The 26286-nt window shown below is 41.8% G+C and overlaps 1 protein-coding gene and 1 pseudogene across 1 annotated transcript; one reads left to right on the forward strand and one right to left on the reverse strand.

The window, feature by feature from the left end:
* Positions 1 to 186: 186 nt before the first annotated feature.
* Positions 187 to 24282, forward strand: LOC123803676 (proton-coupled amino acid transporter 3). Its single transcript, XM_087867845.1, has 8 exons — positions 187 to 348; positions 2812 to 2900; positions 5591 to 5686; positions 11288 to 11506; positions 13322 to 13420; positions 13799 to 13965; positions 16888 to 17057; positions 20397 to 24282. The coding sequence occupies exons 1-8, from the start codon at positions 288 to 290 to the stop codon at positions 20663 to 20665; spliced, it is 1170 nt and encodes a 389-aa protein (XP_087723971.1). The 5' UTR covers positions 187 to 287; the 3' UTR covers positions 20666 to 24282.
* Positions 5912 to 7459, reverse strand: LOC123803689 (rab9 effector protein with kelch motifs-like; annotated as a pseudogene).
* Positions 24283 to 26286: the final 2004 nt, after the last annotated feature.

Raw genomic sequence — 26286 nt, forward strand, 5'->3', positions numbered from 1 at the left:
ATGCATAAACGGCTCCTAGGGAGTTATCCAGAATGGTAGCAATTGTTAATCTTTTCATTAGAGTCTATTGTGTGTTAAATATTTGGTAGGTCACCTAAATTAGCACCAGCCCTGAATCAGATGTTCCAGGGTCCACTTCATTTGGTTTTGTCCCTCTTCCCAACAGAGTGTGCTGGAGATGCTGGAAGGACCTGAGCTTTGGGTCACTTTTCCTGTCCACTAACATACCCTCTTGTCTCCCTACTCTCCCCCTATAGGATCATGCAAACATTGATCCATTTATTGAAATGCAACATTGGCACAGGGCTCCTGGGGCTTCCGTTGGCCATGAAAAATGCCGGCTTATTGGTAAGAGGGACCTGTGCAATGGAAACTAGGTTTACCCATTTGGGGGAAAGAAGGAAAGAGGTAGTGGGCCCCTAAGACCTCTGCACTGTTTATCAATGAGCAATTTGGGGGTACCCTCTGCAATAAGAAACGTGCCTCTTGGCATCAATTTACTGGAGCCAGCCTGGAGCCAAAGGGAGTGTTCCTAGAGGAGACAGGTCATTACTCTTATTCCCCTCCCCAGTTTTATTGAGATATAAATGACATACAGTACCATATAAGCTTAAGGTGTACCACATAATGACTTGGTATACATATATTGCAAAATGATTACCACAATAAGTTTGGTTAACATCCATCTCTTCACCTACATGTATATATACTATTTATCATGTACTTTGCAACTTTCAGGCATACCATACAGCAGTATTAACTATGGTCATCACGTTGTACCTGTTTATCTCATAACCAGAAGTTTGTACCTCTTGACCCTCTTCATCCAGTTCCCCCACATCAGCACTATTCTTAAAGATCCACCATACTCACATACTGGTATGCAATCCACTTCGCCATAGTCCACCCCAGTCCCTAGAACTGTACCCGTCCCATTTCATTCATTTACCTTAGCAGCCTGGTCCCTGCAGACATGTGAGCACTGGCTCTTGTTTCAAACCATGAGGTTAACCAAGAAAGTGGCTGGGAGAGGAGGAGAGACAGAGAAGAGGAGGGTAGTGAAGGCCTTTCCAGTCCCCTGACACCCTGTGTCATCCCGCCTCTCTCTCGGCTTCTGTTCCTTCTCCCTTGTTTCTGTCTTTTGAAATCTGCCTCCTTTGTGAAACTTTAACTGTTTCCTATTAAAATTAATCCCACCTTCCCCTTGTGTTTTTCTAGAACTTATATCTACCTCACCCAGAATTCTTACAGAATTCTTACAAAGAGACACAATTTTTTGAATACCAACCTTCCTCACTTACCTGAAAGCCCTGAGGGCAGGAACTCTCTGATGTATTTTTACACCTCCTCACAGTATGTGCTATAGAGACTGACACACAGGAAGTCCCAATTCATGTCTATGGAATTGACTTGATGCCAAATATATGATTTCCATTTAGATGATGCTAATTTCTCCTTCTCTCCAGGCCTGGTAAGTGGCCCGCATGTCAAAAGAAGGCATGACAAGACTCTGGCTTCTCCTGACGAGACTTGCAATCTGTGGCAGTTACGACCCCACTAGATGAGACTCTCCCCTTTTGAAATCCTCAGGGTTCTAGAACCTCTGAAGAGTATTATTACCACATGGCCCTCAGCCAAACTGTCTTTGCCACTGTGGAATTAGCTGTTGAAGATAGCTCTGTTGTCCTCTCATTTTTGCTTCCTAAGAATCATTCAATGATTTCTCTGCCCTTCATCTCCCACCAGAACTTCTGACCATAATTTATTTGAGAAATACATACTGAGCACCTACTATGTGCATTCTTAGGCCTTGGGAATATAGAAGTAACAAGGTCAGAAGTCTCTGTTATATGGAGGCTATGGTCTAGCAAAATCTAGGGGTGCTCTTGATCTCTCATTTGTAACTTTGTGGTAATGTTACATCGGGTCACATCTATAAAGGCACAAGTGTCCAGCACAGAGGAGATGAGGGAGTCCCCTTTACTCTATGTTCCTCTGATCATATCTGAGAGATTAGGATTAATAATGAGTTCTGTTTTTTAATCTCATCACACAAAAAATGGAAACTATGTGAGGATAAGATAGTTTTATTAGCTTGACAGCAGTAAGCATTTCACTATGTATATGTATGTCAAATTGTCATGTTGTACACCTTAAATATGTACAATCTTTAAAAAATAATAGGGCTAATGACAAATTAGACATACTAGAGCAATGATTCTCAACTGGGGAATTTTGCACACACACCTCCCAAGACATTTACAGTGTCTAGAGGCATTCTCAGTTGTCACAACTCATGGGGAAAGGGATTGCTGCTGACCCTTGAATAAAGGCCAACGAATATGCTGAACATCCTACAATGCACAAGAAGGCCTCCGCAACAAAGAATCATCTGGTCCAAAATATCACTAATGTCCCCGTTGGCAACTCTATGCTAGAGGAAGAGAACCAAGTCCTAAGAGAAACCTTGGTCTTCAAGTATCTTGGAGGAGGTGAGGATTGGAGTGTGAAAAAGGAAAGAAGCATCTAGAAGGCAGAACCCAAGGCAGATGAGGAAAGGCATGGGCTGTCTGTGGAGGTGGTGGGGTAGTCATGGGAAGCACCCTAGCAGAGATTGGCCAACTACTTTGCAGTGATGTTAAGAAGGGCATTCGAACTAGAGTGTTTAGGGGCACAAGGACATTCAGGCAAGGACCTCCATCCCAGAGGCAGCTTTATGATGAGAGGGGCCCTAGCTCTCAGACTGGGAGAGGGCCAGTTATGGGAAGGACCAGTGTATGGCTCACTGTCCCTACGTCTCTTTCCCTCCAGGTGGGTCCTATCAGCCTGCTGGCCATCGGGATCCTCACTGTGCACTGCATGGTCATCCTGTTGAACTGCGCCCATCACCTCAGTCAGAGGTGAGAATCCCGCCTCTCTCTCCCCCCAATGCCAGGTCCCATCTGTGTTGAGTTTCCTTTGGCCGCTGACCCAATTAACCAGCCACTTCTCCAGCCACCGCACTTACTGCTCTAGGTTCTGTAGAGGTGGTGGAGAGGGTGTTACAATCCCAACTGGAAACTCCTAGGTCCCAGCTCAACTCTGCTAACCTGCTGGATGACTGTCAAGTTCCTGCACCCTCTGACCCTAAATGGCTGTACCTGGAAAGATCAATAGTGATAAAAGATTGAAGCATGCTCTGTAAACTACTGTGAATATGCGAGATACTTAGGATGCCCTTCTTCCCCTCTTATCTCCCCACGCCCACCCTCCCCCCAACTCCAAGACACACACCTTGTAAGGGTAATTTGTTCCAGGTAAGCCCTTTCTGGAACCACTCGGTAACAGCAAAAAACATAGTTGAAATGAATAATTCACAATGACTCCAGTCATTAATAAAGCATACATACAATACTCAGTGTTTCCATATCGGAAACTTAAACGCAAAAAAAAAAAAAAATCCTGAAAGAGAAGACAAAATCCAATGAAGACAAACATTGCTGAGAGTTTCGTATTTACAAACCAACAATTCATGGGTGATTAGTAATACCTTACAGTAAACTGCCTGGTGGCTCTCTATCTGCAACACTTAGCTGCTCCGGAAGCACGCAAATCGAAAGGGGTCCTTGTAGATATGCAGGAACTCCCCATAGGTCAAAGTAGAGATAGTAATTGAAATTCCTCATAAAGCCAAATTATCAAACCCAAACAGGTGTACCTGGAATATACATCAGTCACACCTAACTTGTAGGGCACTTTCCAGCTTGCAAAACACTTTTAAGAGCATTTACTTATTCAACAATTAAATGTATTGCACGATTACATGTGCGAGGTGCATGGCCAGAGTTTACAAGCCTTCTTTTATTTACTCCTTACAGTAAAATTTTATGGCAGGCACTATTATTATCCCAATCTTACACATGAGTAAACTGAGACCTAGGTGGATTAAATGCCTTGCTCAGGGTCACACAGCTAGGAAGTGGCCGAGCCAGTATTCTAAGGCCTGTGGGATCCATTCCAACCATTCTGCAAATCTTCTCTCCCTTCACATTTGCTGGGACAATTATATCACCTTGTATGTTTCTGATGCCTAAGCCATTCTTGATAAGTTTTTTCCTGATTTTTTTTAAAGATTTTATTTATTCAGGAGAGAGAGAGCATGAGGGGTTGGAGGGGAGCAGAGGGAGAAGCAGACTCCCCACTGAGCAAGGAACCTGATGCAGGACTCAATCCCAGGACCCCAAAATCATGACCTGAGCTGAAGGCAGATGCTTAACTGGCTGAGCCACCCAGGTGCCCCCTGATTTTTTTTTTTGATGACTTGTTTTTGTTTTCATTTTTTTCTAATGTAGAGGTTACCGACTGATGACCCAAGAGCTTCGCAATTTTTGTTTTGTTTTTGTTCTAGCCTATGTTTAAAAACCTGGAGGTTTCACATTAGGAAAAAAACCAAACTCCACCTTCTCCTTGCCAATTAGACAATCTGGCATCTTTGGGATCTCATTCCTTCATTGCTCAGGGGGAACCGAGTCCTGGTCAATCCCTCTTACAACAGGATGTGTGCCAGGGGCTTGCCATGGTCTCTACTCCTCCCCCTTCTGTGGTACACCAGCCCTTCTCCCCATATCACTGATACCTCACTGGCCCCATATCTTTTGAATTTGTAACCCTCAGACTAATGAATTTGCCACTCCTATGCAATGTGACCTCATTTCTATGGGAATGCCAAGCACAATGAACAATAATAAAAATAGAATTATGCCATGTTTCCAGCATGTCTCCATATTCATTGCTCACCGTCTCCTCCCCCAAACCCAGACTGTGTGTGAAAAATGCTGAGGCTCAGAAGTCTAAAGAGACTTGCTCAAGGTCTCTCAGCCTTTTAAGGTGGGGGGGGCGGTTTGGGATTTAAAACCAAGACCCAAGTCTGGGTCTCTTTCCCTCTCCCAACTACTCCCCTCAAGCACGCAGTTAGCAGTGGGGATCCATCCCTCAGCCACCTGCTGCTGCTCCCACTGTTCACAGACGGTTCCTCAGTAGGGCCTTCCCCACCCTTAGGAAGGGCCATCTAAGGCAGAGGGACAAGACAGAATGCAACTTGGGTGTCACTTCCTACGGGAGTGCTAGGCAGGAGCCTATGTACCATGTTTGCATGGGACCTGGTCTGAGGCAGGCATCTCAAATGTTCCAACACCTTCAGCAGTGGGAAGGAGGGAATAAAGTCCAAGAACAACCATCACTAGCTTGGCAATACCCATTCCCTTTCTTCTACTTCCTCCTCCCCCTGACTAAGTTTGCACACCTCACACCTTTCATGACCACTCTTTCTTGGTTTGTAGACTAAAGTCAATGCAAAGCTACTGTGTCCTTAAAAATCTTTTTTCACTTAAATACTGGTGTTTAAGAAAGCAACTACAAAAAAGAAAAAAAGGCAGTCTCCTGAAAGTTGTAAAAGTGTGTTATAAAATATTATCTTGTGAATACCATTGCTAGAAAATTTCCAGAATGTTCCGTGCTAACACACGGAATATATAATAATGACTCACTTTGGTAGTAAAGTATACCTTTAACAAAAATGTTTTAAGTTATACATTGTTTGCACTTTCCCTAGATTGCAAAAGACGTTTGTGAACTACGGAGAGGCCATGATGTACAGCCTGGAAACCTGCCCAAACGCCTGGCTGAGGACCCACTCGGTGTGGGGCAGGTAGTATTCATAGATGTTGTAGTAGTAGTGGTGGGAGTAGTAAGAACAATAATAATCCTCACCTGATCTTCCTTTGTTCCTAGTTACACAGGGTTAAGGGTGTGTGTTGTTATTACAAACCTTCGAACAATACAGAGAATCTTCTCTGATAACTCCATCCCCATCCCACTCTTCACCCAATAAGTAACCACCGATACCTAGTTAGTAAATACTCTTTGTCTCTGCATTTATGTGAAAATACGTGTGTGAGTGGAAATACAGACTTCATTTTGCATTTTCTTGTACACTAATTATAATTTTGTTTTTGAAATTTGCCCTTTCATCTAACAATATGTCTCTAATTTCTCTCCACACTGGGACATAGAAATCTACCTGATTATTTTTTTTGTCATTTAATAAGAATATGGGATTTATTAGTCAACTATGGTCAATGCAATCACTATAGATCTCCCCTTCTGTATTCATCCCACCAAATGCAAAACAGAGCTGTGTGAGTCTGACTTTCTTCATGCGAGTCACCACCTTGGGTCATTCCTTTGTCAGCGGAAGCCCCTTTCTCAGTATCACAGTTCAGAGTGAGAGAATTTGAATCTTCTTTCTCAGAAGTACACATCACTGGCCATGGAATGACACACATAGAATGATCGGAACATCCAGGTGGTAGAAAATTTCATATTTAAGCAAGGTTCATCCAGTGCTGCTTCCCTACGTGATACTGGTACATAGTGTCCAGTGCCCCTAGGGGCATCACCTCTCCAAAGATATACAGGTGTTTCCCCACAACCTCAGCTGAGTGGGCAGCACAGCCTATGGGAGGTGCCCCAGTGGGACTTAGCTTCTGCCACTTCATGTCACTTATATCAGTACAATGGACGTTGTCATAGAATTTGTCCCCTGCCAAGCCTCCACGGATGAAGAGCTTTGTCCCCTGCTGCCTCCATCACATGACCATGCCACAGGGATGGAGGTTTTCCAAGTGTGTCTGCCTGTGACCAGGTCAGAGTGTCTGTGTGAAACACATACTTCACAGCTCGCATGGGCTGGGCACCTCTCTCTCCACCCACAAAGACATACAACTGGTTTCTAATGGCTGCAGATGATGTGTGGAATGTTCTTGGGGATGGTGCAGGGGAGGGGGTTGCTGCTTTCCTCCGACATGGTCCCAAAGTCCTAGTTTCAGGATTCAGAACTTGTAGGCAATTTCAGTCTCCTGACTAGTCAACACCTCCAAACACTCAGATGCTATGAGGTGCATAAGCTGGCATGCTTATAATGGGGCAAGAGGCCCTCCAGGGTGGCTACATCCCACTGGTGTGTTCCTGGACCTGTGCTGTGCAAATCTGAGAAGCTCTTGCTTGGATCTGCTCCCCCAACAATGAAGAGCTTCCCTCTTTTGGCATCACTAACTGGGGGTAAATATGAGTGACTGTGGCCAACCTGAGCACAGGAGCTGTCTCGGGGTTGGGGGCAGGGGTTGGTCAAGGTGTATCATGTTGCTTCCTTGGACTTGTCTCTAGGCTCCAAGACTGGCAGCAGCTTCATGGTGTCCTGTGGCAGCTAAGGATGGTGCTGGGCTTACCTGATTATTTTTTAAGGCTCACGATGTTCCTCAGTGGGGACATGTGCCATAGTTTCATTTAAGCCTTCCTCTAATGGTGAACATTCAGGCTTGCTCCCTTGCTTGATAAAAAGTGTCTCATATACAAGATGCTTTCTGTGTCTTAGCTCCTCTAATCATCTCCTTGACTTTGTAGATAGGCAGGGAGGGTCTTCATTGTCCTGGAAATATGAGATGACCAAGGCTCATAAGGAAAAAAAAAAATAACATGTACACAAACAAGTATAGATAGTGGTTGCACAGAAATTTGACCCAAACCTAACATTTCAGCCTTTCCCAGCAGAGCCCTTCAGGTGGTAGTGAGTCAGTATTGTGGCTGCCAAAATCCCTTCTGCAGCTCCTCTCTTGGGACTCTGAGTAGGTCATCACTCTCTTGATCAGGAGACACTGATTATCAGACAGGTGAGGTCATGGGGCAGTAATAATGAATGACTCACAAGCGCTCATCCTTTCTCACCAAGGTTTATGTTTCTATGACCCCCTGAATAAAACTTTTGGGTAAGAAGGGTCCTTAGAGGCCACTATATCCACGCCTATTCAATGGAGAAATATAAAGCCCAGATAGGGCAATAAAACTGCCCAACGTTACATGGGAATTTAGTGGCAGAGCAAGAACTAGAATCCTGAGCATCTAGCTCCCACCCATTACATTGTACCATTTCTTGGGAGGCCCAGTAACTGAAAAAGAGTTGGGAACATATTTTAAACAATGACTTGTAATTTTTAGCATGCTAAGGGATACCTGGGAGCTTGATATAGGCAACAATCATCAACGGATGTTCAAGCCAGTAAGTGAAAAGTCACTGGGAAACTTTATAAAGGAAGACAACACTGACACCACCTGACCGCGGGTAATCATAGCATCTCATGTCTAGACATGCGATTGCCAGACACAGTGTGTCTTTTAATGGGATACAGTACGGAGTACAGAGTGTCATCACGGAAATATCCTTGCCAGAGAGATAAATAAAGAACTTCAACCTAGTCAAGATGCTAGATCTAATATCAGTTTACAGGCAACACGGGGGATAGAGAAACACATTAACTGACATTATGAAGAAGTCATCAACCAAATCCAGGAAGTGGAACATACTATAGGATAAATTATCTGGTATCATCAACACCCCCTAAAAAGTTAAAAGCTGCAAGGGAAAAAAAGAAAGCAGAGCAAGGGGAATGTAGCAGTTTTAAAAACTTAAGAGATATAGCAGTAATAACAAAATGCAATGTATAGACTTGTTTAGAAACCAGCAGTAAAAGAGATATTTTTAAGACAATTAGAGAAATCTGAATATGGACTATTATTAAATGATATAAAGAAATTATTACTAATTTTGCAAGGGGTGATAATGGCATGCTGTATACATAATATATATATGTCCTTATCTATTAGAGTTGCGTATGGAGTTATTTACAGATGAAGTGCTTTTAATTCTCTAGTTTGCTACCAATACTCCAACAAATAAGCATGTGTGTGGTAGGGGTAAAGGAATAGAAGAGGACTGGCAAAAAGTTAATAATTGTTGAAGCTGGGATTGGCAGATGAGGAGTCATGGATTATTGTCATTTCTTTTGTATATGTTTGAAAAATTCCATAATAAAGAGAGAAAACATCTCTATCCTGGTCTCACATGATACCACCGAGCCTCTGATTTGATAGGTTCCTGACGAGAATCAGGAATCTGTATTTTTTGCATAAACCTCAGGTAATTCTGATGCAAGTGGTACTGCTACCCAACTTTGAAAACCACTGATCTAAGGCCATACTACCCTGAACGCACCCAATCTCGTCTAAACCAATCTAAGTAGAGGAACATATTTTTGTTCTCTTAAACAACAAATGCATCTCCAAATTTGGGACAATTGAAGAACACAAAACAATAATGACAATAATAGAGTATAATATGCTAAATTTTAAAAATTAATGTGGGATTTTTTTTTGTGATACCAAAAAAGAGGAAGAATGTATCTTTCTTAAATGCCAACTGATAAATTTAGAAAAAATGTCAGATAGAATAAGAAAACCATCACCCTGTCACCGATGAAATAACTGATTCAGACAAGGATCACCAAGGAATGTTAAAACCCTTGGTTGGAGAGGAACAGGATATTCATGCCATCTCAAAGTTTACTTCCAAATTATAATGAGGGAAATGTGCATTTGCAATAGAGATGTCTGACACTTGTCATCGCAGTGGAGCCACAGGACACCATGGGCATCCCAATATGATGGGAAAAGTACCAAAAATCACCTATGTGGTATGCTTGCCAAATATACTTACCTGAATCTAATCATGAGGAAGCAATCACCAAGTCCACGGTGTGGGACATTCTACAAGACAATTGGCCTGAATTCTTGCCCAAAAAACCAATGTCATGGAAAACCAAAGAATGTGGATGTTCACAGGGCTTGTCTACATGGATAAAGACTAGAGACATAGCTACATGCAATATATAAACCTCGATTAAATCCTGATCCAAAAAATAAATAACACCTTAAAAGATATTTTGGAGACAATTGGGTCATTTAAAATATGGACTATATATTTGAGGACATTAAAGTTGATTTTCTGGATATCATAGCCTCAAGAGGGATATGCTGAGGGAGTTAAGGTTGAAGTATTATAATATCTGCAATTGACCTTCAGGTGGGTCTGAAAAAGAATGGATGTGTGTGTGGATGAATACATGCATTCGCATACACGTACATATTTATATAATCAGGGCCAAAAGTTAACAATTAGCATATTTAGTTAAAGGACATATGGATGTTAATTATACCAGTCTTTCAATTGTTTCTGTAGGCTTGAAAATTTTCAAAATAAGAAAATGTAGCTAAGTATTAAAAATAATAACAACAGAAATAATCATTTCAAAAAATAAAAAGAAATACATTTAAAAAACTAATTTGTTTTCTCCCTCTGGCTGTCTCTTCTTTTCCTGTTCAGGTACACTGTCAGCTTCTTACTAATCACCACCCAGCTGGGATTCTGCAGTGTTTATTTTATGTTTATGGCAGACAACTTACAACAGGTGAAGAGGACTCTTCTGGGCAGAGTGGGAGAAAAGCAGACATTCCGCTGCTAGGGCTGCATTAGCAAAATCATAGCATTCAGATCTTGGGAGGAGATGGTTTCATTTGTCATTCCGCATCAGACTACTTGGGAGTTCTCTCAGTCCTGGAAATCACTTATTAAGAGGATTATTGAGAAGCCAAAGCAACATCTGAGGAGGGTAGCCAGGATGGAAAGAGAGGCTTGTAATCATGTCCAATCAGAAATAATTGAGAATTTTTAGCCTGAAAAGTGTTGGTGAGATTCACTTTTGGTATCTCAGGTTGTCACATAGAAGACAACCAACTAAATATGAGACAAACAAGCTGCAATCTTGCCCTCATTGCATTCCCAAGAGGCATTATGAATCAATCATAGCGTTCTTTCTCGGCTTCATGGAATAAAGGGAACATAATTGGTTTTGTGCATTCAAACAGCCAGAACTATGACAAGTGTTGTGGATGAAATATTCAAGCAGATAGATTTTGCTCAGTATTCAGAGCTTTCTAACTTTAAGGGCTATCTAAAGTTAGAGAAGATATTCTTGTGTAATCAACTTCCATTCTCTGAGTATATGAAAGGAAATCATCTGACAGGGAAGAAGAGGTTGGGTAAGATGACAAAAGGAGATTTTTAGATTCTGAGGGTTTCTTATTGTCACAGTCATGGGCACCACAGTTGGGGTCACCAGATTTGGCAAAAAACAAAAAAAAAACAAAAAACACACACACACACACACAATGCCCAGTTAAATTGGAATTTCAGGTACAGAACAATTTTTTTTTTAACTATGAGTATGTCTTACGGAATATTTGGGACGTACTTTACTAAAAAGTTACTTGTTAATTATCTGAGATAGAAACTTAACTGGGCATTTTGTATTTAATCTGACAACTCTAACTCCACTGCCCCTCATTATGTCTACATCAGATGGTGGAAGAAGCCCACATGACCTCCAACAACTGCCAACCCAGGAAGATCCTGGTGCTGACCCCCATCCTGGACATTCGCTTCTACATGCTGACAATCTTGCCCTTCCTGGTCCTGTTGGTGTTTATCCAGAACCTCAGGATGCTGTCCATCTTCTCGACGCTGGCCAACGTCACCACCCTGGGGAGCATGGCTCTCATCTTTGAGTATATTATACAGGTCTGTGCCTGAAACCGACTACAGAAGGGGTTCTAAGACACCTGGGGAAGGTTAGTATCATTATGGGCAGGTGAAGGTGAGGAAGGTGACCAGCTCTGAGCAGCACCTGCTAAAGTGACATCCGTAACGCTTTGGCCCCACAAGCTATAAGAGCTAATTGACATCATCATCATTGTCGTCACGCTGGATAACAGTGAGTCATTTGACAATTAGTTATTGAATACTTTCTGTGATCCAGGCATGGTGCAAGGCCCTGGGATTCGGCGGTAGGTGAAACTGGTGGCATATCTGCTCTCATAGAGGTCACATTCACTCGGGGAAATAAACCTCAACTAATAACCAACAAAAGTTGTAACAGTGGTAGGTTGACAAGGGATGCATATATGATAAAGAAATTTTATTTACTTGGTGTCAAGTTCTTAACATACATTAACTCATTGAATCTTTCCAGTGATACTATTTTATGTTTTATATTTTGTAAGTACTCAGCTTATAGACAAGGAAACTGATAAGCAGAAATTAATTTTTTCACTAATTCCCATCAGTTTGCCTCCCAAGCCCGTGCTTTGCTATTATCACAGGCCCTGAAATTCCACCATTATATCTTCATTTCTTTGAATCTGAAAGTCTTTGGGGCTATATTAGTTTCCTATTGCTGCTGTAACAAATTATCATAAATCTAGCCATTTAAAACAACACAAATTTATCTTACAGTTCTGGAGGTCTCACTGGGATAAAGTTGAGGTGTCAGCAGGGCTGGGTTTCTTTCTGGAAGCTTATGGGGGAATCTATTTTCTTGCCTGTTCCAGGTTCTAGAGGCCGATCACATGCTTTGGCTTATGGCGACTTTCCATCTCCAAAGTCAGCAATACAAGGCTGAGTCTTTCCCATGCCACCATCTCTCTAGTTCTCTCTTTTGATCCCCTCTTCCACTTTTAAAGGCCCTTGTTAATACATTGGACCCACCCAGATGACCCAAGATAATCTCCTTCTTTTAAGGTCAGCTGATTAGCAACCTGAATTCAGTCTGAAAACTTAATTCTCCCTTGCCATGTAACATAACAGATTCACAGGTTCCAGGGACTAGGACACTGACATCTCTGGGAAAGAGCCATTATTTTGCCCACCACAGGAGTCTATTAAAAGAACCATTCTCTCTGCATGCACATTGCTGCTGTAGTAGAAGTAATGAGAAAGAGGCATTGGAGAATGGGAAGACAGGAGACCTGAATTCTCATCTGGGCTGGGCCACTACCTTGCAGAGTAGCCTCAAGCAACTCCCTTCTCCTCCCTGGGTTCCACTTGGCCTACATGTAAAAATGTGGTAAATCAAAATGTGGTAAATACATGCCATGGTTTCCTTAAGAAGGAATGAACTTCTGGTCTACACTCGAGAGTTGGATGCTTGGGAACCTGGGTAGCTCAGCTGGTTGGCCACCTGCCTTTGGCTCAGGTCATGATCCCAGAGTCCAGGGATGGAGCCCCACATCAGGCTTCCAGCTTGGCGGGGAGCCTGCTTCTCCCTCTCCTGCTGCTGCTCCCCATTCTCATGCGCGCGCGCTCTCTCTCTCTCTCGCTCTCTCTCTCTCTGTCAAATAAATAAATAAATAAAATCTTTGGATGCTTAACCGACTGAGCCACCCAGGCACCCCAAGAACTTTTTTAAAGATAAGAAGGTTGATTCAGCTCTAGCTATCTCACAGGTGCTCATGACTGTCTCTGCTGATGGCAGGTGTGGGCCAACTTTCTACCAGGAAAAGTTAGAGGACAAATCTAAAACCATGGCAAAACCAATGCCCTTCTACTTCCTTTTAGGAGATTCCAGATCCCAGCAGCCTCCCCTTGATGGCAAGCTGGAAGACCTTCTTGCTGTTTTTTGGTACAGCCATCTTCACATTTGAAGGCGTTGGTACGGTAAGATGGATATGGGGTTTGGTGAATGGTCCCTGGTGCCCTCTGGGGAAGCCAGTGGTTCCAGATGTCTGAAAGTATTTATGAAAAGTGTAGCATATGATCTTTTCCTGGTAGAAGGGAAAATCAGGACCTGTCCTGGGCACCAACCACTCCATGCACCACTCAGCCTTGAAGACTGAGTGCAAATGTACTCATTAGTCCAGCCGGAGTAGGGCACTCCTGGCAATAGAGAGTGAAAGAAAATAAAAAGGAGTGTGGCCCTTCCTGACCCTGGGCCACCTGGACAAGGACATCTGTGCCCACAGGGGAAGCCTTCTCCTTCACGAGGGGCCACATCTCTGACTACCTTTTCTTTCTCAACCTCCTTTTTACCTTTAGGTTCTGCCTCTCAAAAATCAGATGAAGCATCCACAACAGTTTTCTTTTGTTCTGTACTTGGGGATGTCCGTTGTCATCATCCTCTACATCTGCCTGGGGACACTGGGCTACATGAAGTTTGGGTCCAACACCCAGGCCAGCATCACCCTCAACTTGCCCAATTGCTGGTATGTCCCTGCCTGCCTGGGGTGATGAGGGGAGTAGAGTCATGGGATCTGAGCGTTAGCAACAGAATGTGGCTTTCCTTTGCATTGTCACTAGCACCATATATTAACTGCCAGTATTAGTAGGATGATTATTAGTAGGTTTACTAATCCAGGCATTGTGCATTATCTGGTTAAGCCCTCACAATAGCCCTATGAGTTAGCATAATTATTATCAAGTCCATTCACTAGATGAAGAAGTTGCTATTTGGAGAGGCTGTATGGAGCTTTCCCAGCTCACATTGTTTGTGAGAAGCTGAAACTTAACACTGAACCTGTCTGACTCTATGGTTCAAATACCCTAAAACAGAATGATCTGGGAGTGTTTGGGAAACATAAACAGCAACAACAAAAAGTATAACTCCAGAATAATGATCGAGGGTCCTGCAGATGGACCACTACTCAGGCCCCCAGTTCCAGAAATGGACCTAGGCTGCCATTGTTATGCCCCAGTTGGAATTTAGTTTGGAGTTCTTACATTTGATCACTCATTCATTTACTCATCCACTCATTCATCCAGCTAACATCTGGGGGGCTGGCACGCAGCATTCATCGAGTGTTAGCTATTATCGTTATTCTGTCAGGATAGTGAGTGCGTTGCGACTAAGCAGTCAGTAGCGCCAAGTGTTGAAGAGCACAGGTTCTAAAGCTAAATAAAGGCATTCACATCCTGGTTCTTACGTGACCTTGGACAAGCTACCTAATCTTGCAGACCTCATTTCCATCGTCAGGAAAATGGAGATTATACTAACGCCTATGTGTATAGGGTTGGTTATGCTTCAGTAATAAACGACTCCAAAATCTCAATGGCTGAACACACACAAATGCTTAATCCTGTGCTACATGCCCATTATGGGGTGGATGGGGCTCGGCTCTGCACCATCCCCACTCAAGGACACAGAATGATGAGACAGCCACTCCCTCAAATGTTGCCATGGCAGAGAGCGCAGTGAATCATGCCCCTCACCGTGAAGCTGCTAATGGTTTCCCTGGGAAGTGACATACATCTCCTCTGCTTGCAATTCATCGGTCAGAGGAAGTCCATGGCCACATCTCATCCAAAGGGCAAGGAAGTGAAATTCTACCACTGCGTGGAAGAACGGGAAGTATTAATGAAGAGCATAAATAAATGACTGTCGAGTTATCTCGGGGAGTGACTGTGAGGATTAACTGGCTTAATATATACATATTGCTTAGAAAAGTGTTCGGCACAGGGGCAACTAGGTGGCTCAGTTGGTTAAGCGTCCAACTGTTGATCTCAGCTTAGGTCTTGATCTCAGGGTCACGAGTTCAAGACCCACATTGGGCTCCATGCTGGGTTTGGAGCCTGCTTAAAAAAAAAAAAGAAAAGAAAAATGCCTGGCACATAGTAAGTACTTGTCAAGTATTAGCTATTGTCATTGTTATGTCTCCCCACAGCCTGGTTCTTTCAGAGGTGAGTAGAGTGGTAGGGTATTCATTTCCCACAAGGCCACAGCTATAAAATAAGAAAAATACCACCAGCTCAACCCACCTCATTGTGTTGTGGTAATGACTAGGTGGGGTAATAATGTGGAATTTCTTTGAAGTCATAATTTACTTTATGCAAGTAGGATATCATTCTAATATGCTGTTCCTATTCTGGGCCATTCAAGCTGCCATTGGCTACCTTGGACAGGGCACTTTCCTTGTGGGGGACATCAGCTGGAAAACCTGGGCATCAGGTAGCATGAGAACTTCACATCTGCTCTGAACCTGGCTGGCCACCAGATTCCCCAGAGGAGCCTTAGATAAATACCCCTTCCCAATAAGAAAAAGACCAACAACCCAAGAAAAAAATGGGCATGAGCACACAGTTCACAAGCAGATTTTTTAAATGCCATTTTATATATTTGAAAAAATACTTTGTTTCCCTCACAATAAAATGCCAGAAAAAACAGAATGGCAAAGACCAACACGCGTTCACACATTGTGTTTTGACAAGGACACGGGGAAGCAAGCATTCCAATATGCTATGACAACAAAGGGGAAATATGTCAATAGCTATCCAAAGTTTAAATCACAGATACTTTTAGCCAGCATTTTTACCTCTCAGGTTGTATGTTTAATGTGCATAGATACCTAAGTAACAGAATGTATTTTGCAGCATTGTTTACTAGCAAAAGACTGGGAATAATCTAAATACCCATTAATTGGGGACTGGTCAAAAAAAATTATAGAGTATCTATGCAATTGGAATACCAAGCGGCTAATAAATAGAAAAGCCAAATCTCTGTGTGTGTAAGCCCATTTTTCAGGTGGAAAGTTGAGGTTCAGGGAGGTGAAGTATCTTGGCCAAGGTCACTGATAAGAAACAATCTCCAAGAAATATTGAATGAACAAAAATGGAGCTTAGTAGTGTGTAGAGGATGTTATGGTGTGTGTATAGGTCTACCTACATTCGGTATAAGCTTTTATATACACTAATTCTTTCTGAAAGCGCTACAAGAAAATTATTAGAGGAGCTGCCTATGGAAAGAAGAATGGGAATCAAGGGTGGGAGGGAAGATTTTCACTATGACTTTTGAACTAGGAATTTTACTCTATGTAGATAGAACTTTTTAAGAAAGTTAAAGACTAAAAGTAAAAGTAAAAAAAATAAAGTAAAAGAATAAGGTAAATAAAGAATAAAGTAAAAGAATAAATACCCAGAAAGTAAAAGAATAATAGGCCTGTACAGGCCTATTGGATCCAAATCTCCGGGAATGTGTACTTTTAATGAGCTTCCCAGGTGGCTCTGATGGCAGGTCAGGCCTGAGCCAGTTCTGTAACTCAGTGGCAGGTACCAGCTTCTGAGCATTGAATGAGTCCTGAATGGCCCTGCCCAGGAGCCACATCAAATTTCACGTCCTATCCATCTGCCTGCAGGCTGTACCAGTCGGTCAAGCTGATGTACTCCATCGGCATCTTCTTCACCTACGCCCTCCAGTTCCAGGTGCCAGCCGAGATCATCATCCCCTTTGTCATCTCCCAGGTGTCAGAGAGCTGGACACTGTTTATAGACCTGTCTGTCCGCACAGCCTTGGTCTGTCTGACCTGTGAGTAGGATAAAAGGGCACTCTTTTCCCCAAGCTGTGTCTGCTAGTCACATTGGCATCTACTCCCCTGTCACTGGCTTTGCCACTTACCTTCTTTGTGACCTTGGCCAAGGTACTTCACCTCCCTGAACCTCAACTTTCCACCTGAAAAATGGGCTTACACATGGAAGTATCCATTGGCTGGTTTATAGGAGAAAGAAGTACCATTCATTCAATCATATTCTTATGTGACTGCTGGATGCCAGGCGCCATACTGACATTGCTCATGGCAGCCTAGCAACATAATATTACCAACTTGAGGAAAAATGGCCTAGAGAGTTTAGGTAACACACTCAAATCATATAGCTGCTAAGTGACAGAGCTGGGAATTGAGCACAAGTTGTATAGCACCTAAGCCTGTTTTCCATCGTGTGCCGTATTCCTTCCTGTCATAAATTAAGATCAAGTCCCTTATCATAAAGTGGCCTTGAACTGTAGGAGAAAACAAGGGGCTGATTGTTAAAGTCTTGGAGATCATTTTTTGGGTGCAATCTTTTTTCCTCTCCTCCTCCCATCTTCCTTCCTTAACGCTTTCTTCATTCATTGATTCACTCATTCATTCTACATTAGGCACTGTTGTAGATGTTTGGGAAACATCATGAACAGGGCTGGGGACTTTTTTCTCTGAAGCATGTCCAGAGAAAGAACATCAGAAAAGGTACCCCATGAGGAAAGAGGGAAAGAACTAGGGACGTTCTGCCTGGAGAAGCAAAGGCTTGGGGAACTTCTTTATCTGTCCTCAAACACCTGTGGTATATTGTGCAAGAGAGAGAGAAAATTTAGTCTTAAAGATTCCAGGAGTCAGAGTTTAAAGTTGAGGAAATGCAGTTTCGGTTCAAGGTCAGGAGAAACTGTGTGATTGTTGGAGCCTTCCAGCAGGAGAATATGCTATCAGATGTTATGCTGCACGTCAGTGGATTTCTAGAAGCAGAAACAACACACCTGCTGGCTTAAGGTATTACAGAGTTTCCGGTCTGTACCAAGACATTAAGGACCTGTAGCTCTATTGTTTTGAGATCATTCCTAATAAGAAGGGTCTGAGTTGAAGAGAAAACCTGAGTAGTTCAGGCCACCTGAGATCAGGAAAGGCAGTGCTAGACAGAGCTGACCGTCTAATGACAGGCCCTGCTTCTGTTATATGCCGGATGACCCCTTCCTCCTCCTTTATTTGGCTGTCAATTCCATTATCCTTCCTTCATTCAACAGTCATTTGCTGAGCACCTACTGTATGTCTGGCATTGTGCCAGGCACTGGGGATACCATAATGAATAATAAAGAAGACATGTTGAGTAAGAAATATATGCAAGGAAATAATTAAACACATTGTGATGAATGTTAAGATGGTACCTAATGATGTACCCTATGATGGTTAAGATAAGAAGAGGGTGCTCTGAGAACACATTAGAAGGTCCTATACTTTAGCTGAGGCCAGGTCAGGGAGTCCTCTCCAGTGGAGAGATATTTCAGTTAAGACCTAAGAGATAGGGGCGCCTGGTGGCTCAGTTGGTTGAGCGTCTGCCTTCAGTTTAGCTCATGATCCCAGGTTTCTGGGATGGAGCCCCGCATCAGGCTACCTCCTCAGCAGTGGGTCTGTTTCTCTCTCTCCCTCTGCCCCTCCACCTGCTTGTGCTCTCTCTCTCTCTCTCTCTCTTTCCCTCTCTCTCAAATAAATAAAATAAAATAAAATAAAATAAAATAAAATAAAATAAAATAAAATAGACCTTAGACATAAGTAGAAGGTAGAAGGAAGAATGAAGAATGTACCACGTGTAGGAAGTAGGCTGTGCACAGATCTGAGGCAAGTACTTACGTATGGCCTCTTTGGAGAACTAAAAACAGTGGGCAGTGATAAAACATGAAGCCAGAGGACCTGGCAGTGCCCAAGTTGTCAGAGACCTTGATCTAAGGAGATCAGGAAATGGAGAGCCATGGAAAGTCTGTGAGCAGTGAGTTGGCATGACCAAATAGGATCTTGATAGAGAACTCCTCCAGTCTACCTTGCATTATAGCTTTCCTTTAAAATATTTTCTCTGCCCTGTCAGTGTGAGATCTCCTGGAGAACAGATTCTTCTCTGTGCCTCCTCCAGGCACAATTTATTAAATATCTGAGAAGGGAAAGCTGTAGATGGAACCATCCCATCAGAGGGGGTGACAAATTCTCAACTGCGAGAGTTGATGAGTTTCTCTCATTCTCTGATTGGATTTGTTGCAGCAATTTCAGAGAGAGGTGAGGTTTTCTTCAAATCCAGCGAGCTAGTATGAGTGCTTTCCAGGACAGTTTTTCCCTAATTTGTTCATAGGAAAATCATACAGTTATGCAAAGTGAAATCACAGAAGTAGTATATTCATTCATACATTATTGAAATTGGACGCCCCTGGAAAATTCATGATGTATGTTCATCATCTGTATAAAAGATTTAAGAAGATGGTGTTTTAGAAGAGATGCGGAGGGGGCAGCTATTGCTGTCTTCATGTTTTATGTTCTTTTTAATTACCAGAATCATTCTAGGAGTAAGAAAACAAGTAGCTGAGATTCTGACAACAAAGCCATCTCTCGTTTTTTATTCATTCTTGCTTCTAGACAGTGTTTGTATTTTGTAGAGTAGTACAAATTCACAGTAGATTCCATGTCTGGGTGAGAGCTCCTATGATGTACAAGTTCTTTCATATACAAGGGATGCAGCATAGGAGAGTGGAAAGAGCCTTAGACAGGTGTTCGATGGATTCCCATCTCAGAGAATGTGTGACCTTGGCCACATCCCATTCCCTCCAGAACTCTAGATTCTCCCATCTTTTTAATGAGAAGGTGATAATAGGTGGTAGAGGAGCCTTTCTAATAACGATTATATGTGAAAAACCGAATAGATAGAACATAAAAGGAGAGCATCTATATTGGCTTTTATTTTTTTTTAAAGATTTTATTTATTTATTTGACACAGAGAGAGACAGCCAGTGAGAGAGGGAACACAAGCAGGGGGAGTGGGAGAGGAAGAAGCAGGTTCCCAGTGAAGGAGCCTGATGTAGGGCTCGATCCCAGGACTCTGGTATCACGCCCTGAGCCGAACGCACACGCTTAACGACTGAGCCACCCAGGCGCCCCTATATTGGCTTTTAAAACAGAGGGGGGAGTCCAGAACCACAGTGCCTGACCTACTGCTCATATCTGCAATGGGACTCTTTCCCACATTTCCAAAATGGTCTGGCATCCGTGGGATTATAAGGCTCCAAAGAAATGGTTGGTTTCTGAACTTCTTTCTTGCAGGAACAATCAGTGATTCTAAATTTCTTCTCTCTCTGCAGGTGTCTCAGCCATCCTCATCCCCCGCCTGGACCTGGTCATCTCCTTTGTGGGCTCTGTGAGCAGCAGTGCCCTGGCCCTCATCATCCCACCCCTCCTGGAGCTCATCACCTTTTATGCTGAAGACATGAGCTGTGTCACCATTACAAAGGACATCATAATCAGCATCCTGGGCCTTTTGGGGTGTGTATTTGGAACATACCAAGCCCTCTATGAGTTGATCCAACCCATCAACCATTCCATAACCAACTCCACAGGTGTCTATGCATAATTATATATTTTTATTCTAATAACGCTCCCTTCCCTCCCCAACTTGACTTCCATTGTGGGTGTTATATACATTCATCAAACCCCAACATCTCTATATTAATTAGCGACTTCTTCGTCTTTCTAAGAGAAATGTACGTGACACACGTCAGTACTCATTCCTCTCAGACCATGCGTTTTTTGGTTTTGGCTTTCCTCAGAGGTCTTTTGTACCTATGAACCAAAACCACATTCAACCATTTGTATCATCAGCCTCATTTACTAGGAAAAGTGATGTCATTTGCCCATGATATCCCTGGAAACAGACCAAGCATAAATGTAAATGCAAAAGCAATTGTTTTCTACCTTCTGCAGTTGCTTCCCTTAGAGTGCAAGAGTTAGAGAAGTGGATGTTGGGGGAAGTAGGGTTTTCTATTTGAATGTTCTTCTAAGTGGAAGAGTCACAGACAGAACAAAAACAGAACTTAGCAGTAATTTTATCCAACCATTTGGCTCTGCCACTAATTCCCTATGGGATCCTGGGCAAGTTCTTCCCTCTCTGTCTCAGTTTTCGCATCTATGAAATGAGGGACTGGACTAATTGGTTGTTAAGGGTTCATCTAGATCTAACATTCTGAAAGTGAAAAAAAGAAATTAATTTATCCTTCAACCACATGTGTGAAAATCAAAATGTTTGCCATCTAGCAAGCCATACTATTGCCCTGGAGATGTGGGCCTACCAGAAGTAGGGTAAAGGATACCAACATATTTCTTAGCAATCTGTCATTATGGTGACTTCCCTACCTAGAAGGACATTATCTCTTTCTCTCTCTTTTTTCTCTCATATCTGAAGGCCACTTAGAACTGTTTAGGCTGAAGAGGCTGTGCAATTTGTGTGAGAGAGAAGGATTTCATCGTGTGCAAGGACTACTGACCTACTTAAAAAAAATTATACCTAGTTTTAGAAAGGGTTTTGAAAAACAGACAACCTCGTACTCTGCAGTTGGGAGTATACATTGTTATGGCTTTTCTGAGGGACAATTTTATAATACATAAGTTTTTAAATATGTGGCGCTCTGACCCACTAATCCTGGGAATTTATCCTAAGTATGTTTTGTGTTTGCAAAAATTTATGCAAAAGGAGAGCTTGTATTTTTTATAATGTTAAAAAGTTGGAAACACAAATCCAACGTTAGGTTAAATTATGACTCATCCAAAATAAAATGGTGCGATGTCCCCACACATTGCAAAAATACATCTATTGATAGGCAAATATATTTGTGATTGATCAGTGGGAAAAGGCTGGTTTATTAAAAACAGTATGCAGACTAAAACTAGACAAAGACATTAGGAGAAAATAAAGTTACAGATCAAAATGTTTCATGGACATACATGTAAAAATTGCAAATGAAATTTTAGCAAATCAAATTCAACAATATATTAAAAGGGTAATGCATCAGGGCAGAATTGGATTTGTCCTAGGAATAAAGGGTTGGTTTAATATTTGAAATCAGTGTAATTCACCATTATTAACAAACTAAAAAAGAGAAATAAATAATTATCTCAATAGACACAGAAAAGAATTTGGCAAAATCCAACATCTATTCTTAATATAAAACTCCCAGCACCTAGGAATAGAAGGGAACTTTCACAACTGGTAAAAAGCATCTATGAAAACCTACAGCTAATGTCATACTTGATGGAAAAAATTGAATGCTTTCCCTGTAAGAAAGATCAGAAGCAAATCAGAGACATCTACTCTCACCGCTTCTATTCAATATTGTGCCAGATATCTAGACAATGAAATTAGGCAAGAAAATGAAATAAATGGCATCCAGATCAAAGAAAGAAAGAACTGTCTTTATGTCTTTATGAAGATGGCATGATACCAATATAGAAAACCAAATGGAATCTACAAAAGAAGCTACTACTAATTGGTTTGCAAAGCTTCAGGACACAGGGTCAATATACAAAATCCAGTTGTATTTCTCTGTACTAGCTGAGAACAATCAGAAATTGCACTTATAATTACATCAAAAATGTGCAATAATGGGGGATAAATCTGATGAAAGATATGAAACATCTGTTAAAGACTATACAATCTTCATAAAGACAATAATATATTGCTAAAGGAAATTAAATAAATGGAGAGGTACACTTTGTTAATGACTCAGAAGACTCTTTGTGGTTAAGATCAATTCTCACCAAATTCAGCAGGCTTTTTTTTTTTTTTAAGTTGACGAACTGATTCTAAAATTCACATGAAAATGTAAAGGACCTAGAATAGCCAAAATATCTTTGAAAAAAAGAACAAAGATCAAGAGCTAACACTGTCTGATTTCAAGAATTATAACAAAGCTATAGTAAGCAAAACTGCATAGTGTTGGTGCCAAGACAGACAAATAGATGAATAGACCAGAATAGAGCCCAGAATAAATTCTACCCATATGTGGGCAACTGATTTTTGACAAAGGTGCAGAGGCAAAGTAGTAGGAAAGGACTGCCTTTTCAAGAAATGGAACTACAAAAATTGGATATCAATATGCCAAAAAAAATCCATACTTTACATTATATATATTAATCAACTCAAAATAGACCTATGGATATTAGGCCTAAATATAAAACCTAAAACTATAGAATTTTTAGAAGAAATCATAGGAGAAAAATTTTGTGACCTTGGGTTAAGCAAAGATTTCTTAGCTACAACACCCAAAGCACAATCCATTAAAGAACAAATCACTAAAGTGGACTTCATCAAAATTAAAACTTTTGCTCTTCAAAAGACACTGTTGAAAGGATGGAAGGAAAAGCCACAGTCTGAGAGAAAATTGTTGCAAAGTTATGTCTATTGAAACACTCATACCCAGAATACATGAAGAACTCTCAAAGCCCAGTGATAAGGAAACAACTTATTTTTTTTAATAGGCAAAGGTTTGAATAGACCCATTACCAAAGGAGATATATGGATGGGAAATACGCATATGAGAATATTTTCAACATCATTAGTAATTAGGGAAATCCAAATAAAAGCCATGATGAGATACCACTGTATACATAAAATTTAAAAGATTGACCATACTAGTGTTGGCAAAGATGTGGAGGAACCGGAACTCCCATAAAAGGAAGCAAATACCTATGAAAAGACTTGTACATAAATGTTCATGGTAGCTTTAGCATAGTAGAAAATGCAACCTGTTCTGTAGCGACAGAAAGCAAATCTGGTTTCTGAAAGGGGAAGGGGTGGGTAGAGTGAGTGGGAGGTATTACAGAGGGGCATGAGGAAACTATTGAATGTTATGGATAATGTGTTCATAATTTTGATTGTGAGGATGGTTTCCCAGGGGTGTGTATATATTTCAAAACTTACCAATTATACACTTTAGATATGTGCAGTCTAATATTAACTGTACCCCAATACAGCTGCTAAAAATGTGAAGCATGATTCAATTTTGGTTCTTTTTTAAAAAGAAGTCATTTGCATATATAGTCAAGCACTTTTGAAGGGTATGCAGAACATAAAACGTTATTTTCACCAAGTTGATTGAGTTAGGAGTGAAATTCAATGCTTTTTTTTTTTTTTGCTTGCCTGTGTTACTGTATTTTTAACAGTAATGTATTAATTCACAATTAAAGAAACTTCATGTGAGGAGAAATTGTAATGATTTGTTTCACTATTATGGAAATACAATGTTAACAAAATTTATTTTTAACTCATATGGGAAAGTACATAAAGCACAAATGTACAGTATAATGAATACTTCTAGGTAATGTCACTTTTCAGCCCCCCCTTCTATAACATGATTGATGCTATGAAACACCAGGAATCCCAGCTGGAATTAGCAGAGTTCTCATTCACAGTGCATCATCATCCATTTACCAATGGTCAGATGTCAAGCAACAAGCTCTTGGAGGAGATGTTAAGTAGCTATGAAAGAAAGGGAGGTAGAGCGGAGCATCCTATTACTAGATAAGAAAGCTTTAACCCAATAATAAAATCTTTGCTCTTTGGAGACCCAGACCACAAGCGTGGAAAAAGTGAGGCTTTGAGAAATACATGAAGCCTTCTTATAGAATATAGAGCGATAAAATGCAGATAAGACAGTATGGTTTATGACTTTAGGGTAGGGGATGGTCATACACCTTGTTGAGATTCTAATGGAAGCCATAGATCCTCCTTCATAAAATTCACATATATGCACACGTGCTAAGTTTTATGTGCAATTTCGAGAGCAATCACAAAGTCCATGAAGTTAATAGACCCTGGATTGCAAAAGAAGCTCTGGAAAAAGGAATGCAAGAATCTCCGCTTCTCATAGCATTGAACAATCTACAGATAGTGGATAACCTACTTTGGCACTAAGGTTTGCATGCAAAATAAAGCAATGCAAAATCAGATTAGGGAAGTAAGCCACCAGACAATGAACGTCAGGCACCATATGACTGGCGCGACACACACTATCTGATTGCAACTTACGTTCTGAAGATCACTGATAGGACCCGAACTGGCCATTCCAGTTGCAACGATGTAGGCTGAATTCTCTGCGGCTACGTGCTTCTTTGGCAAAAACTGGGACCCAGGAGCTGGAATAGAGATATTTTAGAGGATACTGAGGATGGAGGGGGATTCCTGCCCCTGCCCAAGACCTTCAGAAATATTTCCCATTGCAGTTCTCTGCTGGACAAATGTGATCGGCCTTAAAATGATAGAGCTGGACTACGGTTGGGGTGTAGAGTGGAATGATACACAAAATCATTTTAAAGAGAGGTTTCTTTGGTCTTCGGCAAGCCCACTGAAAGAAGGAGCAATAAGAGAACTGGGGTTGCTACAGAACTCATGTTGAGATTGCTCAGGCAACACAAGCCCTGCCTGGGGCGGGGGGGCTGTTGGGCAACAGAAGTCACCTACGTGAAATGGAGGCATTCAGAGTCACTTGACTCCAAGTGTACATTAGTGACACAAGTGCAACGGTTTATAAGTCACAGTGTCCCTGGCAACGAAACTGAAAGGCAAATTCCTAGGGACGCACAAAATTTGTTCTTGACAAACAATGTCCAGGCTGACTCAAACCTACACAGGAGAGCCTCAAGCAAGTCCCTGAGTTCAAAGATAAAGAAAATGGGTGAGGGGGCAGAACTTCTGCCTGGTATGCCAATACCACTTGAAAGTGAAATTGAGGTGATAGGACTCTTAGAAGGGAAGATCTTCAGGAGGACTCCAACTTAAGAAGCTGGACTTACAGGTCAGGCTGTTAAGCTACCAGACAAGGAACCTCAGGCACCAGGTGACCGGTACTGCTTACACTCTCTGATGGCAATCAGCACTCTGAAGATCACCGACAGGACCCAAACTGATCAGTCTAGTTGCAACAATGGAGGATAAATTCTCCACTGTCTGTGCCGCTTTGGCAAAAACTGGCAAAAACCCAATTGCAAGGCCCTGGGTGATCTGGTGCCTCTCCACCTCTCCAGCTTCTTCCTGCAGCAGCAGCAGCACCTTTTCCTTCCAGTCTTAACAGCCCTTGTCGAGTTTCCTAAAACACCATGTTCCCCCTAGCTGCGGAGCTTCCACATACACTATTCCTCTCTTTCCCTGATTCATTCCTCCTCATTTCTCAGATGTCAGCTACCACTTCCTCAAGAAAACCC

Source organism: Ursus americanus, chromosome 15 (genome assembly GCF_024610735.1).
Source record: "Ursus americanus isolate L20-20 chromosome 15, mUrsAme1.1.p, whole genome shotgun sequence".
In the NCBI taxonomy this organism is placed as follows: domain Eukaryota; kingdom Metazoa; phylum Chordata; class Mammalia; order Carnivora; family Ursidae; genus Ursus; species Ursus americanus.